This window comes from Vicugna pacos, chromosome 11 (genome assembly GCF_048564905.1).
Source record: "Vicugna pacos chromosome 11, VicPac4, whole genome shotgun sequence".
NCBI classification, from domain to species: Eukaryota; Metazoa; Chordata; class Mammalia; order Artiodactyla; family Camelidae; genus Vicugna; species Vicugna pacos.
Window position 1 is genome coordinate 58,385,320 of NC_132997.1, and position 20,141 is coordinate 58,405,460.

The following is a 20,141-nucleotide window of genomic DNA, read 5'->3' on the forward strand; positions in this document are numbered from 1 at the left end:
CCCCCCAAAAGCCCCAGCACCCTAGGATGCACTCTTGTGGCTTCTACCTTCTTGTGTCATCCTCTGTGGAAGTCAGTGGCATCTGGGTTTCATGTCTTCTGCCTCTCTCAACCCTCCAGGCATCTCCTTTTATTTACGCAGAAGTTTGATACGTGGATTAGTTTTCTTTCCTAACAAATTTCATTTTAAGAGATGCTGACTTTCCCTTATCTTTACAGAAACACCAGCTTTCATGCAGCCTATTTCCTTCCAGTCTGCTGACTTCACCCATCCTCCTTTTTGTCCTACCCATGAAGTTTTCATCTGATATCTGGCCAGTTAATAGTCACCATCCTTGGTTCCCTTAGATCCCCATACTCTGCTCACCCTGTCTGGGAAAACTGAACCCAAGAGAATGAGACAACTCACTTTCTCTGAAATCTCTCTACAGTTGAACAGCTGAAGGCTGCCAGAGGAAATTGCATATTCCTGTATGTTAGTGCGAAGACCAGCTCAGAATTGTTCATTAACCCTTTATTTGCCTTTGCTTACAGTCTACTATCTTTTCCCTCAGTTTCAGGCCCCAGGCTTTACAGGCCCCTCAAGATCCCCACCCAGTGTCTGCCTCTCTGTCAACTTCCCGCCTCCTTTCAGCCCTGGCCTTATCTCAGCCCACATGCTTCCTTCCTTCCTTGCAATCTCAGAGGATGAGAAGTTCTCCTGCCTGGAGTCCCTTGGCCCTTTCCTCTCCATTTGGCTAACTCCTCACTCATCTTTTAAGATATCTCAGGTGGTCACTCTTCCAAGAAAGGGTTGGTCCTGACCATTATGTTGGTCCCATAGTTGGGTCAGGTGACTCTCCTCGAGATTTCTGGGCATATATGTCTACCCTTGTGCTCTCGGCATGCTACTGTAGAGCTGCCTAGGTGTGTGCTGCCTAGACCAGGCTGGTAGGTCCTCAGGGTCAGAGACCTGATCCTGCCTACCTTTAAATCCTCAATCAAGTGCAGGCCTGTCACATAAAAGGGACACAGTTTTACTTACTTGTTTTTGTTATCAATTTCCTTCCCTGCGCTGAATGTGCTTCCTTAACAATCCAGACAAAAAAATCAAAAAAAAAAAAAAAAAAAAAACCAAACCAAAAAACAGAACCAAAAAAACCACCAGACCAGCAAACCCACTACCTTCCCTGCGCTGAATGTGCTTCCTTAACAATCCAGACAAAAAAATCAAAAAAAAACAAAACAAAACCAAACCAAAAAACAGAACCAAAAAAACCACCAGACTAGCAAACCCACTACAGAGACTGGCCTATGCTTTTACTTCTCATTTCTATTAAAGAGAAGGATTTTATAGATAATGCAGTATGTATCACATATTGTGTGTATATGTCTATATTTATACACATACAAACATCTGCATATTTTCTCTATTACTTTATGTGCAATAATAAAGTCTTTCATTTTCCATTCTTAACGCTATTATAAACTAAGTAAGTTGTGACTTTAAATAAGTCACCTGCCCATTCTGGGCCTCAGTTTGCAAAGTGAAGAGACTGGACTGGGTAAACTCAGTGGACTGTTCAGCAATGCGATGACTTTGTTGATGACGATGACACTAAAGCAGAGACCCTATGGATGGGCGACAGCAGAAAGATAATTGACTCTGCTCCTCTAAAACTTTTCTCAAATTATCACATAAGGACTCCCTTACCTGAAATTTGTAAAGTGAGTTTTTGAATTTATAAACTGCTTTCAAATAAAATGAAATAACCAAGTAAAATATTATTAGTATGTCAATTTCCTTTTCAAAAATAAACTTTTTAATTTTATAATAACTTTAGATTTACATAAAATTGGCAAAGATAGTGCAGAGTTCCTGTACCCATCACCCAGTTTTCCTTTTGTTAGCATCTTACATTACTACCAACCAAACTCCAGACCTTATTTGGACTTCCCCATTTTTCACTAACATCCTTTCTGTGTTCCAGGATCCCATCCAGGAGACCACATTACATTTAGTCATCATGTCTCCTTAATTTCCTCTGGTCTGTGAGTGTTCCTCAGTCTGCTTATTTTTTCATGACCTTGATGGTTTGGAGAAGTGAAGGTAGGGTATCCGGTAAAATGTCCCTCAATTTAGGTTTGTCTGATGTTTTTCTCCTGGTTAGACTGGGGTTATCAGTTTAGGGGAGGAAGACCATAGAGATAAAGTGCTATTCTCACCACATCATATCAAGGGTATATGCATCAACATGACTTATGATTGTAATGTTAACCTTGACGTCAATGTCCTTCCACAGAGCAATTCCACATTCATTACTTCATGTAACTCTTTTATAGATCATGGAGTGTACAAGGCTGGTGTCCTCAGCTCCATTTTACAAAGGGAGACCCTGAGGTAGGGGCTGGAACTAAGGCATTCTGACCGCCACCCTACCAACCTCTTCATAGCATCCAGACCACCTCTTCTACATCACACCTAAAACAAGCATTTATAAGAAAAGACATCTTACAATGCTTTCCAGTATACATTCATTTTAATGCTCATGTGGTCAAGAATTTTTATGATTAAATGACAATAGCTCTGGTCCTAGGCTTATTTGGGCAAATCCAAAATGGATCAAAATGTCCAACCAACCAATCAAGTGACAATCAACAACAAACTGCATGAACTAATCATGATTTAAATTCACATTTTGAATGAAACTTCTTTTTGCAAACTGATTATTTTACATCTAATAGTCATACTTTATTTTCTTAAAGATTCAAGCCTTCTTACCAGACTCCCAAAATCCTTTAAAAGGAAGTTGTTTCCTCATCTGTAAAACAGGCTTGCGATTTACAGACAGATAAAACATTCTGGATAGCAATGTTGCTCACTTTTCAACCAGGTAATAAGGAGGGAGCCTGATAACTGTCCCTCTGGAGACAAGAAGAATCATCATCATTGTTATTACAGTGACAGCAATAATAATGACAGCTAACATATATAGCTCTTACTATCAGGCAGGATCTGCACTAAATGATAATCTCACTTCATCCTCTATGGGCTATGTGCTACTTATATCCTCTTTTTGCAAAAGAGGAAACTGAGGCTTAGAGAGATAAATACTCAAATTTACACAGATCATATTCCTGAAGCATTTAGTTTCCTAGGGCTACCATAACAAAATGCCACAGACTGCATGGCTTAAAGAACAGATACTAAATTTCTCACAGTCCTAGATCACTGAGAGCCAGAGATCAAGGTGTCAGTGGGTTTGCTTTCTTCTAAGGCCTCTCTCCTTGGCCTGTAGATGGCCGCTGTCTCCCTGAATCCTCCCACAGCCTTTCCTCTGTTGTCCCTGTGCACCCAAATGCCCTCTTTTTATAAGGACACCTGTCAAATTGGATTAGGACCCATCTTAACAGCTACATTTTAATTTAATCACCTCTTTAAAGGCCTTCTCTTGAAATTCAGTTACATTCTGAGGTTCTAGGGGCTGGAATTTCGACATATGGCTATTGGGGGACCATAAGTCAGCCCATAATGGGAACTGTGACTCAAAGCCAAGCTGTATGACTCTAAAGCCAAAATCTTAATTACTTAGTTATCTTGGGAGATGAATCTCCTATTACTAAGGCTGGTAAAACCACCAGCATTTTTAAACTTACTTATCATCACAGCCAATCATACAGTGTTTCCAATGATCCCTGATCTCGCTTCACATGATAGAATGAAGTATTGAGCTCATGCCATTAATGTAACTTACTACTTTATTATTTATCCCATCATTTATAAGCAGCTGGCCTTAGAAGAGGCCTCAGCTATGATACCCTCTGGGGAATCACATATTTCTGTTTGGGGGTGTTTATTCAGCCCTCACTCACAACTTCATTTATTCATTCAACAAATATGTACTGAGTGCCTGCTATGTTATGGGCATTTTTCTAAGCATTTCAGAAATATCAATCAGTTTAATTCTCATAATACATGAACGTACTATCATTGTTTTTATTTTATAGATTAGAAACCAAGGCTCAAAGAGATTAAGTAACTTGTCAACAACAGCTTAAAATGTGGTGCCAAGACTTAAAGAAGGCAACTTGAAGGCAGCCTCACTCCAGACCCTTCACCTGTACTTTAGATTTCTCTTCCTTGCTAGCTGTCAAAGTGTCTGAAGATTGACAATTACCACTGGCTTTTACTTTTTTTAAAGAAGAGCAATTACTATGGTTATTACTAACTTAATAAAGATCTGATTTTCCTCTACTATTATATATAATGTGAAATAGTTGCAGTTATAGTTCCTATTTTAATCTACATATTTCAAAATAGTAAATAAATCTGTGAGTTTTCTGGTTCAAAATTGTGAGCTGGGAGCTAAGACTTTATTTTTGAAATGATAGAAATGATTTTTAAAGCCAAAAAGGACACAATTAAAAAAAAACAAACAAAAACAAACAAAAAACGCTAGAAAGAGTAAGGGGGGAACCAGGAATTTTGAGAAATTTCAGGAAGATAGAATACAAACAGGATTGCATCAAAGGAGAAGCCAGAGCAGAAGAAAACAGTCTAAAATAGCAGAGGTGAGCACGGTTTTCTCTAGGAGAGCCCCTGAGAAGCTGAAGTCATAGTAGCAAGTGCAAAGAGTACTTGTGATCAAAGCATTTATTCAATAACTATATTCAGAACTGTAGAAATGATTGGAAGCCATTTCTCTTTCCTTACCTAGAGTTATCAATGATCTAAAGCTAAAATCTGAGAAATGCTCTTTAAAGAAAGATGGGAGTGGGCTGGGTGGGACTCCGAATAAGGATGTGAAAAGAATTAGAGCATCCTTGGGGTCAGATGTGGATCTCTGCAACAGCCAGGGCTGGGGGATGTGCTGGAGAAGAGAAGTCAAGGCAGCTCTACCAAGGACTGAGTGAGATGCACTAAGTGCTGGGTCTCAGAGGCTCAAAGGAACCCTCCTTACTTTGATACCATTGTCTGCTTTTGTGTGTGTGTGTGTATGTGTGTGTTTGGAGTGATGTCTGAATAGGATCAAAATGGGGCTAAGGGAGAAATGAACATTACTAGGAGTCTGTGGCTTCTGAGACCAGCCTGCAGCTTTGGTGGCTCTGGATGCAGGCATAACTTTGGATTGTATCCCCATTGGTAGGCCATAGGTGGGCCCATAATTGCATGCACAGTATTTGGATAGTATCAGGCAGGGACATCTCTAGCACTGTAGGTATAGGATATATGCATGTCACCCCAGGGCCAGATGGTACTAGGTGTGTCAATGTGCCTGCCATGCCCCCTTCATCCCCTGCTCAAATTTCCCTCCCCAGAACCCCATGCTGAAGGATGAAGAAAGCAGCACTAAACTGGTCTTTGCATAGGCACGGCCAATGACTGGTTTGCAGTCAATCAACAGCTTACTCAGCAGTTCATGGTGTGAGCTGGTAACTAGAATTGAAGGAATTCAATCAAATTCTTTTTCTTAGGATTTTGAACTCAGAATATGGAGATATTTATCTGGCTAAAAGCCAACAATATCAGAGTTGCTCTGAAAGGTCCACAAACTGCAACCATAAGATTCCTGGAGCCACTCGGGTCCACAGCTGGCCTCCAGTTTCAGTTGTGTAAGGCCCAGCCTATTATACCTCCTGTGCTTGGCTTCCAAAAAACTCCATCTGTCTTGTTGGAACATGCCTACCCTTCCAAGAACTACTTTATTTGAGCTAGCCTGAGAAAGACTCCTTCATGCAACCAAACTCTAGTTTGAAAGAGAAGCCTGACAACTGTGTTCACTTTGCATTCAGAAGGGAAGAGAGCACTGGTGACTGCTGTTCACTGGGTCAACGGAATGAGCTGGTTCTGATCTAGTGCAACCCCAGCTCAGACCACAAGAACAGAGAACTTGAGGCTAAAATTGCTTCTTCAGGAAAAGTAGATTTTTTAAAATGGTTTAATTTTTTCTTTTTTAAAAGATTATTGGACTGTTGGATTGAAGGTCTCAAGATATTTTTCAAAGTCTCCAGTTTTCTAAAAATGGGTTTAGGAGAAAAATAAAAAGAAATAACTTTAAAGTTCTCATGAGTCACAGTTTTGTTTTTTAGATACAGAGCCAGTAAAACCTATACTGAATCTAAATCTTTAAAATAGAAAAAAACAAAGATGTGTGGGAGATGTCACATAGACTTCCCTCCTTTTTTGTGAACGCCATCTCCTGAAGAGCTCTTTCTAGGAGGCCTGAGAAAAAGAAAAGCAACCCCCTGAAACAGGCAGCTAGTCTGGCACCATCAGGCCTTGGCCTCCTCCTAGTGAACACAAAAATTTCAAAGAATATGAACATTAAACAAGGCCACTCTGTGAGTGTGATGGATCAAGACAGAAATAGGACCACTCTGCAATCATGTCTGAACACAGACAAAACATGAACATTGTCCAAACCACAAAAATGACCAAGCATTCCCCATCTACCTAAATTAGCTTTATTAAGACACACAATCATAGAATTAACCCCATTTCCTGAGAGCATCCAACCTAGAGTAAAGCCCCACTTTCTTAAGCCCTCTTTAAAATCACTTAACACAAGCCTAATCCTTTCTAGTTAAGTCCTTTCTAACCCTTCTAACAGCTTCTTAGTGAGGTGCTCCATGGTTCTCCATTGGAGTATGTTCTCTCTCCCTAAAATGTCATAAATCCAACTTGTTCAGCAACAAATGTGTTCCTGGTGGTGTTGGACTGGAGGATTTTGACAGGTCTTAGGAATGTCATGTTTCTGTCTCCACTCTTATTATTACTTGTCTCAGATCATCAAAGAGCATCTCCCCTGGACTACCTATCATGGTCCAGGCAAGAATTACCAAGGTTTACCAAGCTCTTACTACTTGCCAGGTGCTTTATATGAATTGGCTCATTTTAACCCACAATGGCCCTATGAGTCAAAAGGCTTAGAACCCCATTTACAGATGACGAAATAGAGACACAAAGGTTACAACACTACTAAGTGGCTCAGCCAGAAGACCAAGGCAGCCAGTTGACCTAGTGCTAGGGCTCCAATGTCCACACCACACTGCCTCCCACTGCACTGATCCCTACGCCCTCAGGCATCACTGGTGTATGGTCACTGGTCACCGCACCATCAGCCTACATGGAAGGGCACTATAATAAACAGCCCCAGGATATCATTGCTGGGTTTCCTGTAAGATACGGGACAATGCAGACCCACAGGGAAAAAAAAGTCTCCCTAATCACAGTACCAGAAATAACTGAGCTTATTATCTTTTAAGTAGGTGGATTTTTTTTTCACCTAATGATAACAGTAATCATGTAAGTTAGAGATTTCAATCTAATTTTGAGATGATATGGTTTTAAGTTGAATAAGCCTAACCAAGAAAGTCTCCTTGAGTTTCACTTTCAACTTTATTAATGGGATCAAGAGAGCATTCACACTTAGTAGTAATGGGATTAGTATTTCTTTATTCTCCCAGAAAGAGGGAGGCTGAGGCACAGACCCTCGGAAGGTAATAATTCGCATCTAACAAGATCTCAGAAACTTAGCTTCATTTTTAAAATTTATTTTTGCAATTACCTTCCATTTATAGCCTACTACACTGATTTTCCATTTGTAAGTGATATAAAGTTTCCTTTTAAAATTATTTTGGTAAAAATTTGAGTTTAAGGGAAAATGCTGGGTAAACAGTAGTACAGGTGGTAAGAGACCAAACAAGGAAACAAAAATCATGAAGGTGTTTTGGGAAACCTTGACTTCAGTTTCCTCTTTGCCTTGGCTACTGGAAAGACAGAGTGTAATTCATTAGTCATTGATCTCAAGGGTACAGTTCCCTACTCCATGAATTTCTCCTTCCAGTCTAACATCTAGCCTTATCTTCTATCGCCTCCCCACTGTCCCCTCTGCCTTCTTGTCCTGCCATCCTATTTCCTTTACCGAAAAAAAAAAAGTCGGGGTGGGGGATGAGAATGGGGGAAACATAATAAAGAATAACATTTTGCTTTAATAACAGTGTCCAAAGAGTAGAAGTGACCCGGGCCACCCATCCGCTAAATGAGGTGCAGAGAGCTCTCAACAAGCCAAACGCGCCTGGTTTGCCCTAGTCCTGGAAAGTTTTATTCTTTAAACTGGGCAGGAACCGTATTTCTAAAACTGCCTGGACAGCGGGTTCTTTGGCCCTCCTGCATCCCAGCTTAGAGTCACCATGAGAGCCTGTTCCTGTAAGAAGTGTTAGTGAATTAAAGCACTTCACTGATAAAAGAAAAGCTCCCTTCCCCCACACCCCAATCCTCCTCCTCCCTTTTCTGGCTCTGCAGCCCCTTGACCTTCAGCCCACCTCTCTCTTCTTTCCAATCCCCCGGAATGGGGATGTTCTCAGGGACCCCACAGAGCCCTAGAGGGTGGGGGTCGAGGGAAGGGATGGAGAGTGGTCCCCCGGGATTGGGAGGGGGATGGGCAGGGCTGGACAATAACGCCCAGGAACCCAGGCGGCGCAGCCGCCCCCAAAAGCCCGAAAAGCCGGGTCTACAATCTCCTCTCTTTAGGAGTTCTCAGGAAGTTTGGGGGAGGGGCGCTCCGCTCTCTCCTGTTCCCGGGAGGGTGAGGAAGGGCGACAGCAGCAGGTCTCGGAGCTGTCACGTCCCGCCCACGGGCGGGCTCGGGCGCTCGCCGCGGGGTCTGCGGGGCGCGGGCGAGGGGCGGCGGGCAGAGCGCGCCGGGCGGCATGGGGGGACTGGTCCTGCTCAACGCCCTGGCCACCCGGCTGCTGTTCGTGCTGCACTCGCTGGTTGGAGTCTGGCGAGTGACCGAGGTGAAGAAGGAGCCGTGGTACTGGCTGCTGGCGCTGCTCAACCTCTTGCTCTTTCTGGAGACGGCGCTCACCCTCAAATTCAAGCGCGGCAGAGGCTACAAATGGTGAGCGCACCCCGGGAAAGGGAGGGCGCGCGAGTCCCCGGGTACTGTCCCCTGCGGCACTCACTGGCAGCCCAAGAGCCCATCTCCCTGCAGCCTGCTGATTCTTTACTGGGATTCGGACCCCCACTGTCCTCGCCAGGAGCTTTGAAAGAGCGCGAGATGCTCGGGCGTCTTCTGGGCAAGCCGGAGTCCCCAGGGTCCCAGGGCAACACTGGGAAGGCTGGAGTCGCAGCCACGCACCACCCAGTCCCAGGTTTGGCAACTTGGAAGATGAGGAAAAAGAAGGGAAGCGCTTGCTTGCTTTGCAGAAAGTGCTCCAAAGTGGGAGAATCTTGGGACCAGGGGGGTGTCATATGCCCAGCGTTCTGAATTTGGGGTGTATGAGTGTACGTGGGTTAGCCTGAATGCATGCACTTAAGGGAATGCCCTTCTCTGGGCATCAGCAACTTGTGCAAGAGCTTGTTCGCATCCGACAACCTCCAGAGGCGAGAAGCCCCGCGCAGCAGGTCTGTGGTTTCATCGGCTTAGCTTCCTTCCAGCCCTGGGCGCCTTGGCATGACACCAGCTTCACGTGTCCTCCGAGCTCGGTTGCTTAGGAGCCTTGGTTACTGGTCAGCCCATCTTGTCAAAGATGGATTGCAGTGCTAGTGGAGGGACTAGCAGGTAGTAGTTTAGACTTAACCTGAACGTGCCAAACTACAGGCTCTGCATGACGCTTTATTTCCTCCCCAAAGAACTGAATGCTAATTAAAGAATTGAGAAAAAGATTCCCTGCAATTTACAAAGAGCCTGCACCTCTATGCTCCACTGCCAGTAGGTTTTCATCCTAAACTTCTCCCACTTAGGCCTCTTCCTGTATTAATTTTTAAAACAACGAGTCTCTGTTTTCAAATACGTCAGTACTGTAAAAATACCGAATGCTAGGAGAAATCGGAAAGTAGCCAATTCAAGAATTATATACTTGATGGCATTACAGTTGGCCACCATATTAAGAAAAAAAAAAAGAAAAAAACCCTCTCTACAGTTTTACACATTAAACTACAGGAGGCTGTGTATTTCACTGCAATCCGAGTGATAGAATGTTCTGTCTCTTAGAATGTTGTGTATCTTGCTTAAATTCTCCACTGTCAAAAAATTTCTAGAATTATCAATGAACAAATTATTCAAGCAGGATCTTAATTTCATGCAATAATGATTGGAATGTCACTGTCCTCCACCCCCATTAACAGCTTATTAAGCAGTAGAGATTTGAGGTACTTTCCAGTGTGCCTTTTGGAAATCTCAAAGAAAAATGGTATTAGTTCCCCAAATAAATCTTAAAAGAGAGAAGAGAGAAAAGTGTTCATCCAGCAAGTAGGTCATATGAAATTGATTTAGTTTTTACTGAGTAGTTTTAACATGCTAGGGTAGAAAATATCTTCAGTAATAGGAGGATGAAGTCTGAGGCTGAAAAATGTTTGTTGGAAAATCGCCCTGCCACCAACCATCCTCAGAGCTTCTGGGAAAAATGTTAACCTCAGAAGAAGGAACAGCTCAGCTGACCCTGACATATCCCTCTCCCTCTCCAAGAGTGGACCAGAGGGTTTAGCTCACATTAAGTTGGAATTCCATGGCAGGTGTGTAGAAATACTGTAGCCAGTGAAACCTTCATGTCTATATTACCCTTGACTGCTGGCCAACTCAGACTGAAATGTAAGTTAAAACCAAGAGACGAAAAAAAGGTTTTTTAAAAAAACTAAAAGGTTGGATGATGGCCAATGCATCAAGTTAAATACAGAACTGCAGACATGTTCCTGTTCAGAGTTTGGACTCAAAATCAGAGAGATAATGGAGTCAAATCTGGGCTTTCCTACCTACTTGCTGTGAGGCACTGAGCAAATTATTTAACCTTTTTTGAGTCTCAGTTTCCTCATCTATAAATACTTATCTCATAGGTTGTTTTGAATTAAATGAAATAATATATGTTGATCATCAATGAATACAAAAGAAATAGTCTTTTCTAGATCCCAGAGTTTGTCTTATATTTCTTATTAAAAAATATTCTGCATCAGGTGGACACATTTTCTGTCTGTATATGTCAAAAAACTTTTACTTGAGAGACTGGCCAGTAAACCATTGGTTAAGAGCCAAAGATTAGGGAAAAAACTCACCTTTATTTCAGAATGGGCCCATGATGAATACTGTATATTATAGCACTAATTCAAAAAATTTTTTTGCTGGCTCAATATCTAGACTATATTTGAAAATAAGCAAAGAAAATTTGATAGATTTGGCTTATAAAATTTCAGAAACAACTGAGTCTTTGTAGAATGATCTAAACAGAAATGTGATTAGTAATGCTTTGTTCTACTGATGTTACCAAATACAATTGTCCACTAATAATGGTCATTTTTGTGATGGACAAAGCTCACATGCTATTTGGCCATAAGTTTGAGAAAAAAATAAGAAGATAGAATGATAAAAAAATAGAAATTTATCCCTGATTTAACATGGTGACAATTAACAGGGGTGTGATTTGGGACATAGTTCATTTCTAAGTTGAAGTTTTCTGGGTAAGGCTAAGTATAATTTTTTGTTGTTTTTGAAAATGTTAGAAAATGTTTTCATTAGAAACTCAAGGCTGATGGAATAAAAAAAGATAAAGTAAATATTATGTCAGTATCTATATTTTTGTATAGGAAAATGTTACTATAGAGATCTATATGTAGATCTATATGACTATAAATACACATGTATCTTTTGATCCGTTGCTCTTACTTTTTTAAATCCACCCTATAGAACCAAAAGTACCCGTATGTAAAGGCATACGTACAAAAATATTAATTTTTATCTTGTTAGTGGAAAATAAAGCTAAAAGCAACCTTATTATTCATCAATAGATTGGTTGAAAAATTATAATATATCGATACTATAGAATATTTTGCTGGTATTAAAAATAATGAACTAGATTTTAGCAACTGACCTAGAGGGATGTCAATGATATGTTGTCAGTAGAATAAAGTTACAGAGTTAAGTATATTATGGCCTCTATTTTTTTTTAAGGATTTGTCAAAGAATGACCCTTTGTATCAATGGAATACATTGTCTGCTTACTAGTCAGGAAGAAGAAGGAGAGGAGAGGAGGGGAAGAAAGAGAAAAGGAGGAGATGGGGAGGAGGGGGAATAGAAAAAGAAGATGGAGAAGAAGAAAAAGGAGAAGAAGAAGGAGGAGGAGGGAAAACCTTAAACAGAAAACCAAGTAATCAGTCAAGGCTGAATGGTGGACTAAACTCTGTACACACATGAAGTGAAAATTTCTCTTCTGGAACATCAGACCCATGATCCTCCTTTGGACTGCTCTGGGCTAGTTTGAACATTGTTCTTTTTATTAAAATGTGCACCTGGCCTCCAATAAATCAAATCTACAGAAATCATGAAGCAATAAACAGAGCTATAGAGGAAAATGTGAACAAAATGTCTTGAAATGTAGCAAACATATTACACTTGTCCAAAGAATGTTTCTTTAGCTATTCTTTGGAAAGGAAAAATGGAACTGGGGCTGCTGAGCTCAGCTGTCCGGGGACAGGCAACATGACATCAACACTAAGTACTTGCCAGTTGGAGAAGCTGAATTTGTTAGAATTCTATAGGATTGAAAGGGGAAGCCAACGACACATTCCTCATTAAGTCCAACAAATGTGTGCTGGTGGAATTTGCCCCTTTTCACCTAGTATTTATTAAGTTCATCTGCTTATTCACTTACATTTCTATAAGATGGAAGTTAGTATCATAGCCTTATTTTTTGTTGATTTTATTTTCTATTGTCTGGGCAACAATCCAATGGATCTATGAGTTACCATTTAGGTAGAGTCAAACGGAAGACCAGATTTCCAGTTGCTTTCTAGCCAATACTGATAAAATATTCCTCAGGAGATAGAAAAGTGACCAAGACTGTGACAAATTTGAAGCCTGTTTACTTAAAAACAGGCAGTATCTGAGAATAAGTAGGAATCTACGTTGAATTTATTGGTAAAGGTACAGAATTTTAAGCACTGAGCTTTCTTCATCAGAATTTCAAGAATATAAGGTAAATACCATTGTGTTAATAAAATACCTCACTTATTTGGTCAACATCTCTCTTTCTCTTTTCCTTTATTAAGTTGAATCAGACAACAGTTTACTGATCTGCCTAATAAGTACGCATGATACAAACTAGACACTGTGTGAAGAAACAGAAAATAAACACACTTGAGATTTTTAAAAGAAAAGGTAGCATTTTGTTAAGTGTTCAAATGTGTGAGAATAAGGGTCATTATGAATATTTAGCATTTAGTAATGTTCAGGCTCTTTCAAGTGTTTGGCACAGATTTTCCCACTTGGTCCTGACAGCAGCTGTAATCATTTCCTGTTTCTGTTTTCTCCCATTTTTAGATATGAAAGCTGAGGCACAGAGCTATTAAATCATTTTATCTATGATCACTTAGTTGGCAATAGGGAGAGCAGGGATAATAGGACTCTAACAGTTTAGGGGAGAAAGGATGCAACAAGAAGTAATGTGGGTGGTGGGTGGGCAGGGAGAGGGGTCTTCATAGCATTTGAGATGTAGCAGGAAAAATGGATGAGAGAGACCTGCAAAGGCTGGGGAGGTGAAGGATATCCCGAAGGGAGGTGAGTGTGGGGAAACTTAAGCAGATTTTTCTGGAGGAAGAAACACAGAGACTTCTCATCCTTCATTCAACAGAAATACCTGGAACATCTAATACATGTTAGATGTTGTTTTTAGCACCAGGAAGATGGAAGTGAATAAAACAGGTAAAATCCTCTCCTGAAAGAACTCACATTTTAGTCAGGGGACTCAGACAATAAAAAAGTGAGTAATAAACAAGTATGCTGAGGGGGAACTGGATGAAGGTTGTCAAAAGACAGAAACAGACAGTTATAAGATAAATAAATACTAGGGATGTAATGTACAACACGATTAATATAATTAATACTGCTGTATGTTACATATGAAAGTTATTAAGAGAGTAAATCCTAAGAGTTTTCATCACAAGGGAAAAACTGTTTTTCCCTTTTTCTCTTATTTTGTATCTTTATGAGATGGTGGAAGTTCACTAAACTTACTGTGGTAATCATTTCATGATGTATATAAGGCAAATCATTATGCTGTACACTTAAACTTACACAGTGCTGTATGTCAATTACATCTCAATGAAATTGAAGGACAAAAACCAGGTTGCGGATAAGTAACAATAAGCAAGTAAACAGATGAGTGATCAGAACTATGAAGGCCCAAGTGGTATGGGCTGTAGAAGGATGGAGTACCGGGGGAAGGTTCCGCTGGGTGGGCAGAGAGGTTTCTCTGGGGGGCGAGATCTGAGCTGAGTCTGTTAAAGAGAGAAGGAGCCAGGCATGGGAAGAGCCAGGCATGGGAAGAGCCAGGGACATAAAACAAGGGAGAGAAGGGAGAGCTAAGTGTGCCTTGGGACAATTCTGACATCCTCCCAGAAGACAGAGAAATACCGACTTTCTTTTCTACTTTTGTCTCTTCTCCCCATGTCCCCTGCCTCCAAGTGAAAAACTTCTAAATTTTGTCTTTACCATATCTCATTTGAAACATGTGTTAGAAAATGTCTGGGTGGCCCCCAACTGAAAACAGGAAAGAGAAATTAGAAATGAAAAGAGATTAGATCCTAAATTGATTGCGAGTTCAAACCAATTTTGTAAAAAGAGCTCAATGAAATCTCTTTTGATTAATCAATTGTATTTAGAAGGCTCGACAGCAGAAATGAAAAACCCAGACTTGACAGGTAACATTTGAAGTCCAATCTTGAACAAGTTTTGAGTAGTATGGAAGAGCTTTGTAGGATGTTAATTCTATAGTATTTGATACCGTGTATCTTCCTCTACCATAATTGTTTACAAAAATGCTGCAGAGAAAGGTGGGAAATAAAAGCACTCTTCTGAGCTTGTTGGATATCAGAGGGGATGAAATGGAGCCACTTAGGAGACCCTATGGTTTCCATATGACCAACATGGGCACTGGAAATTCTCCCAGCAGATAAACTATGTCTCTCTTTGTTCACATTTGCTGTCCGGATTTCCTGGTATCTCTCCTTAGCTTTTCAGTTACGCCAGTAGCACTTTCCACTGTGCACTGGACTTACCAGCACTGACTGTAGTGTGTGTCCAGAGTTTTACAATATTCATTAACTTTACATGTGTTTGTGTGTATGGGTTACACATCCTGAGCCTTGAGTTCAGTGCAAAAGGATGACTTAAATTTGCATCCTTTTTGGAGGCACACACAATGTTACCAGCAAATGACTTCGTTTTTAGTTGTTTAGAAAGAAGAGTCTTATCCTACCTTAAATTAGTACTATGCTTCACTCCCAAGAAAAAGTCCTATTTTCTTCTTTTATTTCACAGTGGACTTGGAATCAAAGCAATAATAATGTCTGCATTTAGAATGAGACCTCCAGGAAACTGAACTATTGAGTGATGCCCATGCTTTTCTCCACGAGTATGTTCAATTGAGACATTTAGGACCAAAAATAAAAGGTTATAATATTTTATAACTTCTTGTCCTTGACTGAGAGAAAAACAAAGTGCAAATTAGTGTGGGCAGCTCCCATGAGTCAGTGTATCTGTATCCTGACTTCTAAATTTCATGCATTTCTCCTTCTCCTGGCAGTGACATTATTATGCATACAGCATCAGGGCAAATCTGAATTGTTTAACTTCTCCTCCAACAGTGGAAAATTCACCTTTACATCACAGTTTATTTTCCCCATGGGCATGTCCCTCCCTACTCTGAAAGTTTCTCTGGAAGTACTGGTATCTGGAGTGTAGACCTATAAATCATTTTGTTAAAGGAAACCAGTGTTTTTAAAAAAAATAGGTTTTTTTATATGCAGGTATCAACAAATGAACTTTCTTTGAAAGTCATGTTGAAATAATATCCAGGACATACAGATGGTTAATATAAAATGATTTTGTTTATCTTCTCTGAATACAAATCTACTACCTATAATTGTTTAGGGAGGGGGTTTATATTTTACTTTGGGTTGTCTGACTTCAGAGAGTAGCTGGTATATAGCTGACTTAATGTCATATGCTTATTAGAGTAAACATTAGCAACCCTTAGGAAAAAGACTTCCTCTCTACGATGGGCGCGGCTGTGGGCCATGGCTGAGTCCTGCACTAGTCCTTTGTTTTATTTCCCTAGTTAAGCCTCCCATCCCACACACCTATTTTAGTTACTAGGAATAGCCTCTTAATAAATTGGCTGTGCCATTTTCTGCCGGTTAATAATGGTGATGAGTATGCTGATAAAGGTGATGGTGATAATGGACGTGGTAACATCCATTAATTATCGAGTATTGACAATGCTCCAAGCCTGCTCTACATCCATTATCTCATGTAATCCTCACTATGACGCTGTGAATTAGTTTTCATCTTTATTACTGTTTTATGATGATTACCCTGCTGCATACAGCAAGGCTAGATCACTTACCTAAGGTCACAACTAGTGATGATAAATCACAAAAGCAATTCCTAGCATCTGGTGAGCACTCACTTTTAATGAGCCAGGCTTTTGCACTGAATGGATTACCTCATTCACTCCTCACAACAGCCCTGCGGCCACTATTCCAGCTCCTACTTGGAAAAGAGGAAGCCGAAGCTCAGAGAAGTATTCTCAGACCAGGACTGAATCCCATCCGCCTACTTGTTGTGCCCTGCATTCAATAACCAAAGTGGGTTTTGCCTGTACAACTACCTACATTTTTGGTGTCAAGGATTCTCTGTGTTGGAGAAAGGGTCAAGGTATTTTCTCTATTTCAAAACTGGGTAGGTAAATCCCAGGTGACTCGCCAATGAGCACTAGGTTTTGCTTAGGACTGAATGTAGAAAATTTCAGACCACGCATGGCTGTGGCATAGAGACACTCTCGCACAAGCAGGCATCCTCATAAAACTGAAACAGATACAAAAGAAAACAGAAGAGGGGGGAAATTCTAAAATTTCTTCTTCTTTTTTTTTTTTTTTTTTTGGTCCTGAAGTGAAGAACCAATCTCTTCCACAGAACATATAAATACCATTTTTTTAATAGAGTGAATAGATTAAAACATTACATAAATAACATCCATCATGCACTTTATCCTCTGAGAGACCGTTAAAATTCCTGTAGTCATTAGCACTTAAATTCACTTGTTCCTTAAACAATCATTTATTATGGTAGGTGCTAAGATGGTGTTCTTGAAGGAATATAAAACATATGCAGTTATATGAGAACAAGACAAAACAATACTCTGAGAACCAAGCAATTTCCCAGAAATTAAGTCCAAGAGTACAGAATAAAGATAGGAGTACAGAATAAAGATAGAATCTGTACAGTAGGCTTGTTAGACAAGGAAGATTTCTCTGGTTTGTGACTTATGTCCTGGCCTTTGAAGTAGCTGGTGGTTTTATAAGAGTGAAGACAGAAGAGCTTTTCAGGTTGAGGGAATATCATGATGGCAATACTTAGGGTTTCAGTTGGAACCAATGTTTTAGGAAGATGTCATGATTTCCTATGCCTCAGAAATGTTACGTAGATCCTAAAATCGATGCATGTTTTGTCCTATACCTCGTTTAGTCATACCGAAGCAGCTTGCTGAGGGTTTGAATGTGAGCAACTTCAATTTTAATAAAGCTTGTTCTTGCTTTAGCTATCCTCTTGGAAAATCTTGAGTTATAATTAAGAGCCCTCGTATTTACCTTCAGAAATATCCCCCTCTTTACAAAACCTAAATGTGGGCATTCTTCAAGGGCTTTGGAAATATAAAGAGTGATTCCACTGCAGGAGGTATCACCAACCGATTTGAAATTCCTCCCTGTCTCTTCTGTTCTTGTTATGAGTCTGCTCCCCCGTAAGACCATGGACAAAACAAACCTCTCAGCTTATTTTGGCACCTATTAAATCATACACACTCCAAATTCAGTTTTCCATTTGTGGGCAGTTTTCAGGAGCCTCCCTCCCCCATCCCTCCTTAGTGGTTAGGCACAGGTAGAGAGCTCCAGGAGGCAGATGACTTCGAGGGACAGGCTAGAACAGAAGACACATGGGTGGTGGCTGAAGTCAAAGTAGTGACTTCCTAGGCATTCAGGGGTGGTGTGTTCTGCAAGAGCGTTGGGTGCATTCTAAGGGGCTGCAGAGAGGTAGATGCCACGTTGAGGCTGGCCTGCTGGCCACTCTTTCTCCCTGTGTGTTAAAGCCCTCCTGAGCAGCCCAGATGGAAACCGTGGATGTTAAGACCCATTTAAAGAAAACCAGTCTACAATCTAAGGAGGACAGACAATTCCTAAGTTGTTAGACAGTGTTTAAGGGCTCATGAAAGGATATCTTGACCTAGTTTCTTGATTTGCATGAAAATAAGCTTATTATCATAAAGTGCTCCCAAAACACTGATGACCCTCAAGATGGTTTAACGTGCGATTTTAAAACTTGGGTCTTGTATCCCTACAACTGCACTCTGCCTTTGTAGAGTAGGAAACACTGAGAAGTGAAATACAAATAAAATCGCGGTTCCTATCAAAGTAATTTTAGAACATTACTTTTGCTTCATTTAAATATTATCTATTTTCAGATCTATGCATATAATTAAAAGATTAGAATCACTGTTTGAAGAGAGAAAAGCTAAACAGGGTAGTGGGTGATATTACAGTTAATTCTTCATTTGCTTACTTTACTTCTATTGTTACGTTTCTAAAATGAACAAATGTTACTTTTTTGATAAGAAAACAATAAAACCCAGCATTTTGGGGAAGAGGAAAATGGAATTCTAATTCTAGACTTATGGTGAGTTGAAGGAAATATAATCCATTGCAGGGCTAAATTGCTAAATGTGATGACAATCATTTTGTGAAAAACATTGTCATGTTGAAATGACAACTTGGCATGATAAGTAATATTTTATTTTTGGAGAAAGTGAACTAAAAAAAACAATGAGTATAGCTCTTTAAGAGCTCAAAGCAGTGTCTAGCACGTGGCAAAACCTACAAACATATCTGATTAGTAAACAAGGAAGTACCTAAACAAAGAAAAAAATTATTTAAGATGGTATTCCTGCTGTGTATATAGAGAGAATTTTTATGTTGGCTAAGGGTTGTGAAATAAAAAACAAACAAACAATTTCTGTGGAGCCAAAATATCTTTAGGAAAGCTTTAATTTAGGAAAAATAGCAGAGCAAAGGCGAAGCAATTTGGCATTAAAGTATTAATGTTGGGCATCTTCTGTGATAGGGGAGTGGTAATTGGTATTATAATCAATCGGAATTTCCAAGGGCAGGTAGCTCATTAGTAATGGAGTATTATCAATTTTATAAAAATTTCCCACTTGGGTGTGTCTTATTCATTTAATCCTGTATTTATCAGTCTTTGTTAGACTATGAATAGTGTATCTTACTTTTATAAACAAGTATCCAGAAATCTGATTTGAGTAATTTCTGAAATGGTATTAATCTTCATACCAAGTACTTGCAGTTGGCATCTACTTACTTTTGATGCCGTTAAGCAGTTAAGACATGAAGACTGGAGTAAAATGATCTGGTAGCTTCTATGAAAGGCAAGCAATTTGGTTAATTACACAGAAAAAGGTGGAATCAGGCTTAGTTTTTAATTTTTAGGATTCACATTCTCCTTGGTTCCAAAAACTGAATTGCACTAACCATGCAGTATGAAGAACACAGCAAACCTTCCAAATAATAAGTAACAGCTAAATGTGACCTTGAAATAGTAAATCTTTCAGTGGCAAACAAATAGCAAGTTCATGCAAGAACAGAATAATTAGTTTCCTTCAGTAAAACTTCTGATAAGAATCAATTTATAGTGATATTTCAAAAAGAGATATCTATTCAAACCAGCAACAGAGTGTCAAGAAAGTAGGAACTGTAAATCAACAAGGACCTTATGAAACCACTAAGTATCTGGGGGAGCCCACCAGGGGCCAGGCACTGTGGAGGGAGCTGAGGTTATAAAGACAGGCAGACAGACACGGTTCCTTAGAATATTACTTAGATTTGCTGGGAGACAGTTAAGTGACAGCAAATACACACACATATACATGTGCATTTATATAATTATTAACTTTGAAAGTCTATGGGGTAATAGTGACGAGTGCTATAGACAAGCATAATGAGGGTGATCTAATTTAGGCGGGAGGGACAAGGAAAGTACTTCTGCGGAGTCCAATCAAGCCAACATGAACTCGGAGAAGGAGATGACCAGATGCAAAGTCACG

The 20,141-nt window shown here is 40.1% G+C and overlaps 1 protein-coding gene across 2 annotated transcripts in view; it reads left to right on the forward strand.

The window, feature by feature from the left end:
• The first annotated feature begins 8,570 nt into the window (after positions 1-8,570).
• TMEM26 (transmembrane protein 26) overlaps positions 8,571-20,141 on the forward strand; it is a 38,948-nt gene continuing 27,377 nt past the window's right edge. For both annotated transcript variants that reach the window (XM_006209102.4, XM_072971456.1), the window contains exon 1: positions 8,571-8,881. In XM_006209102.4, the coding sequence (XP_006209164.2) occupies positions 8,691-8,881 (191 nt within the window). In that variant the 5' untranslated portion in view covers positions 8,571-8,690. The remainder of the gene's footprint in view (positions 8,882-20,141) is intronic.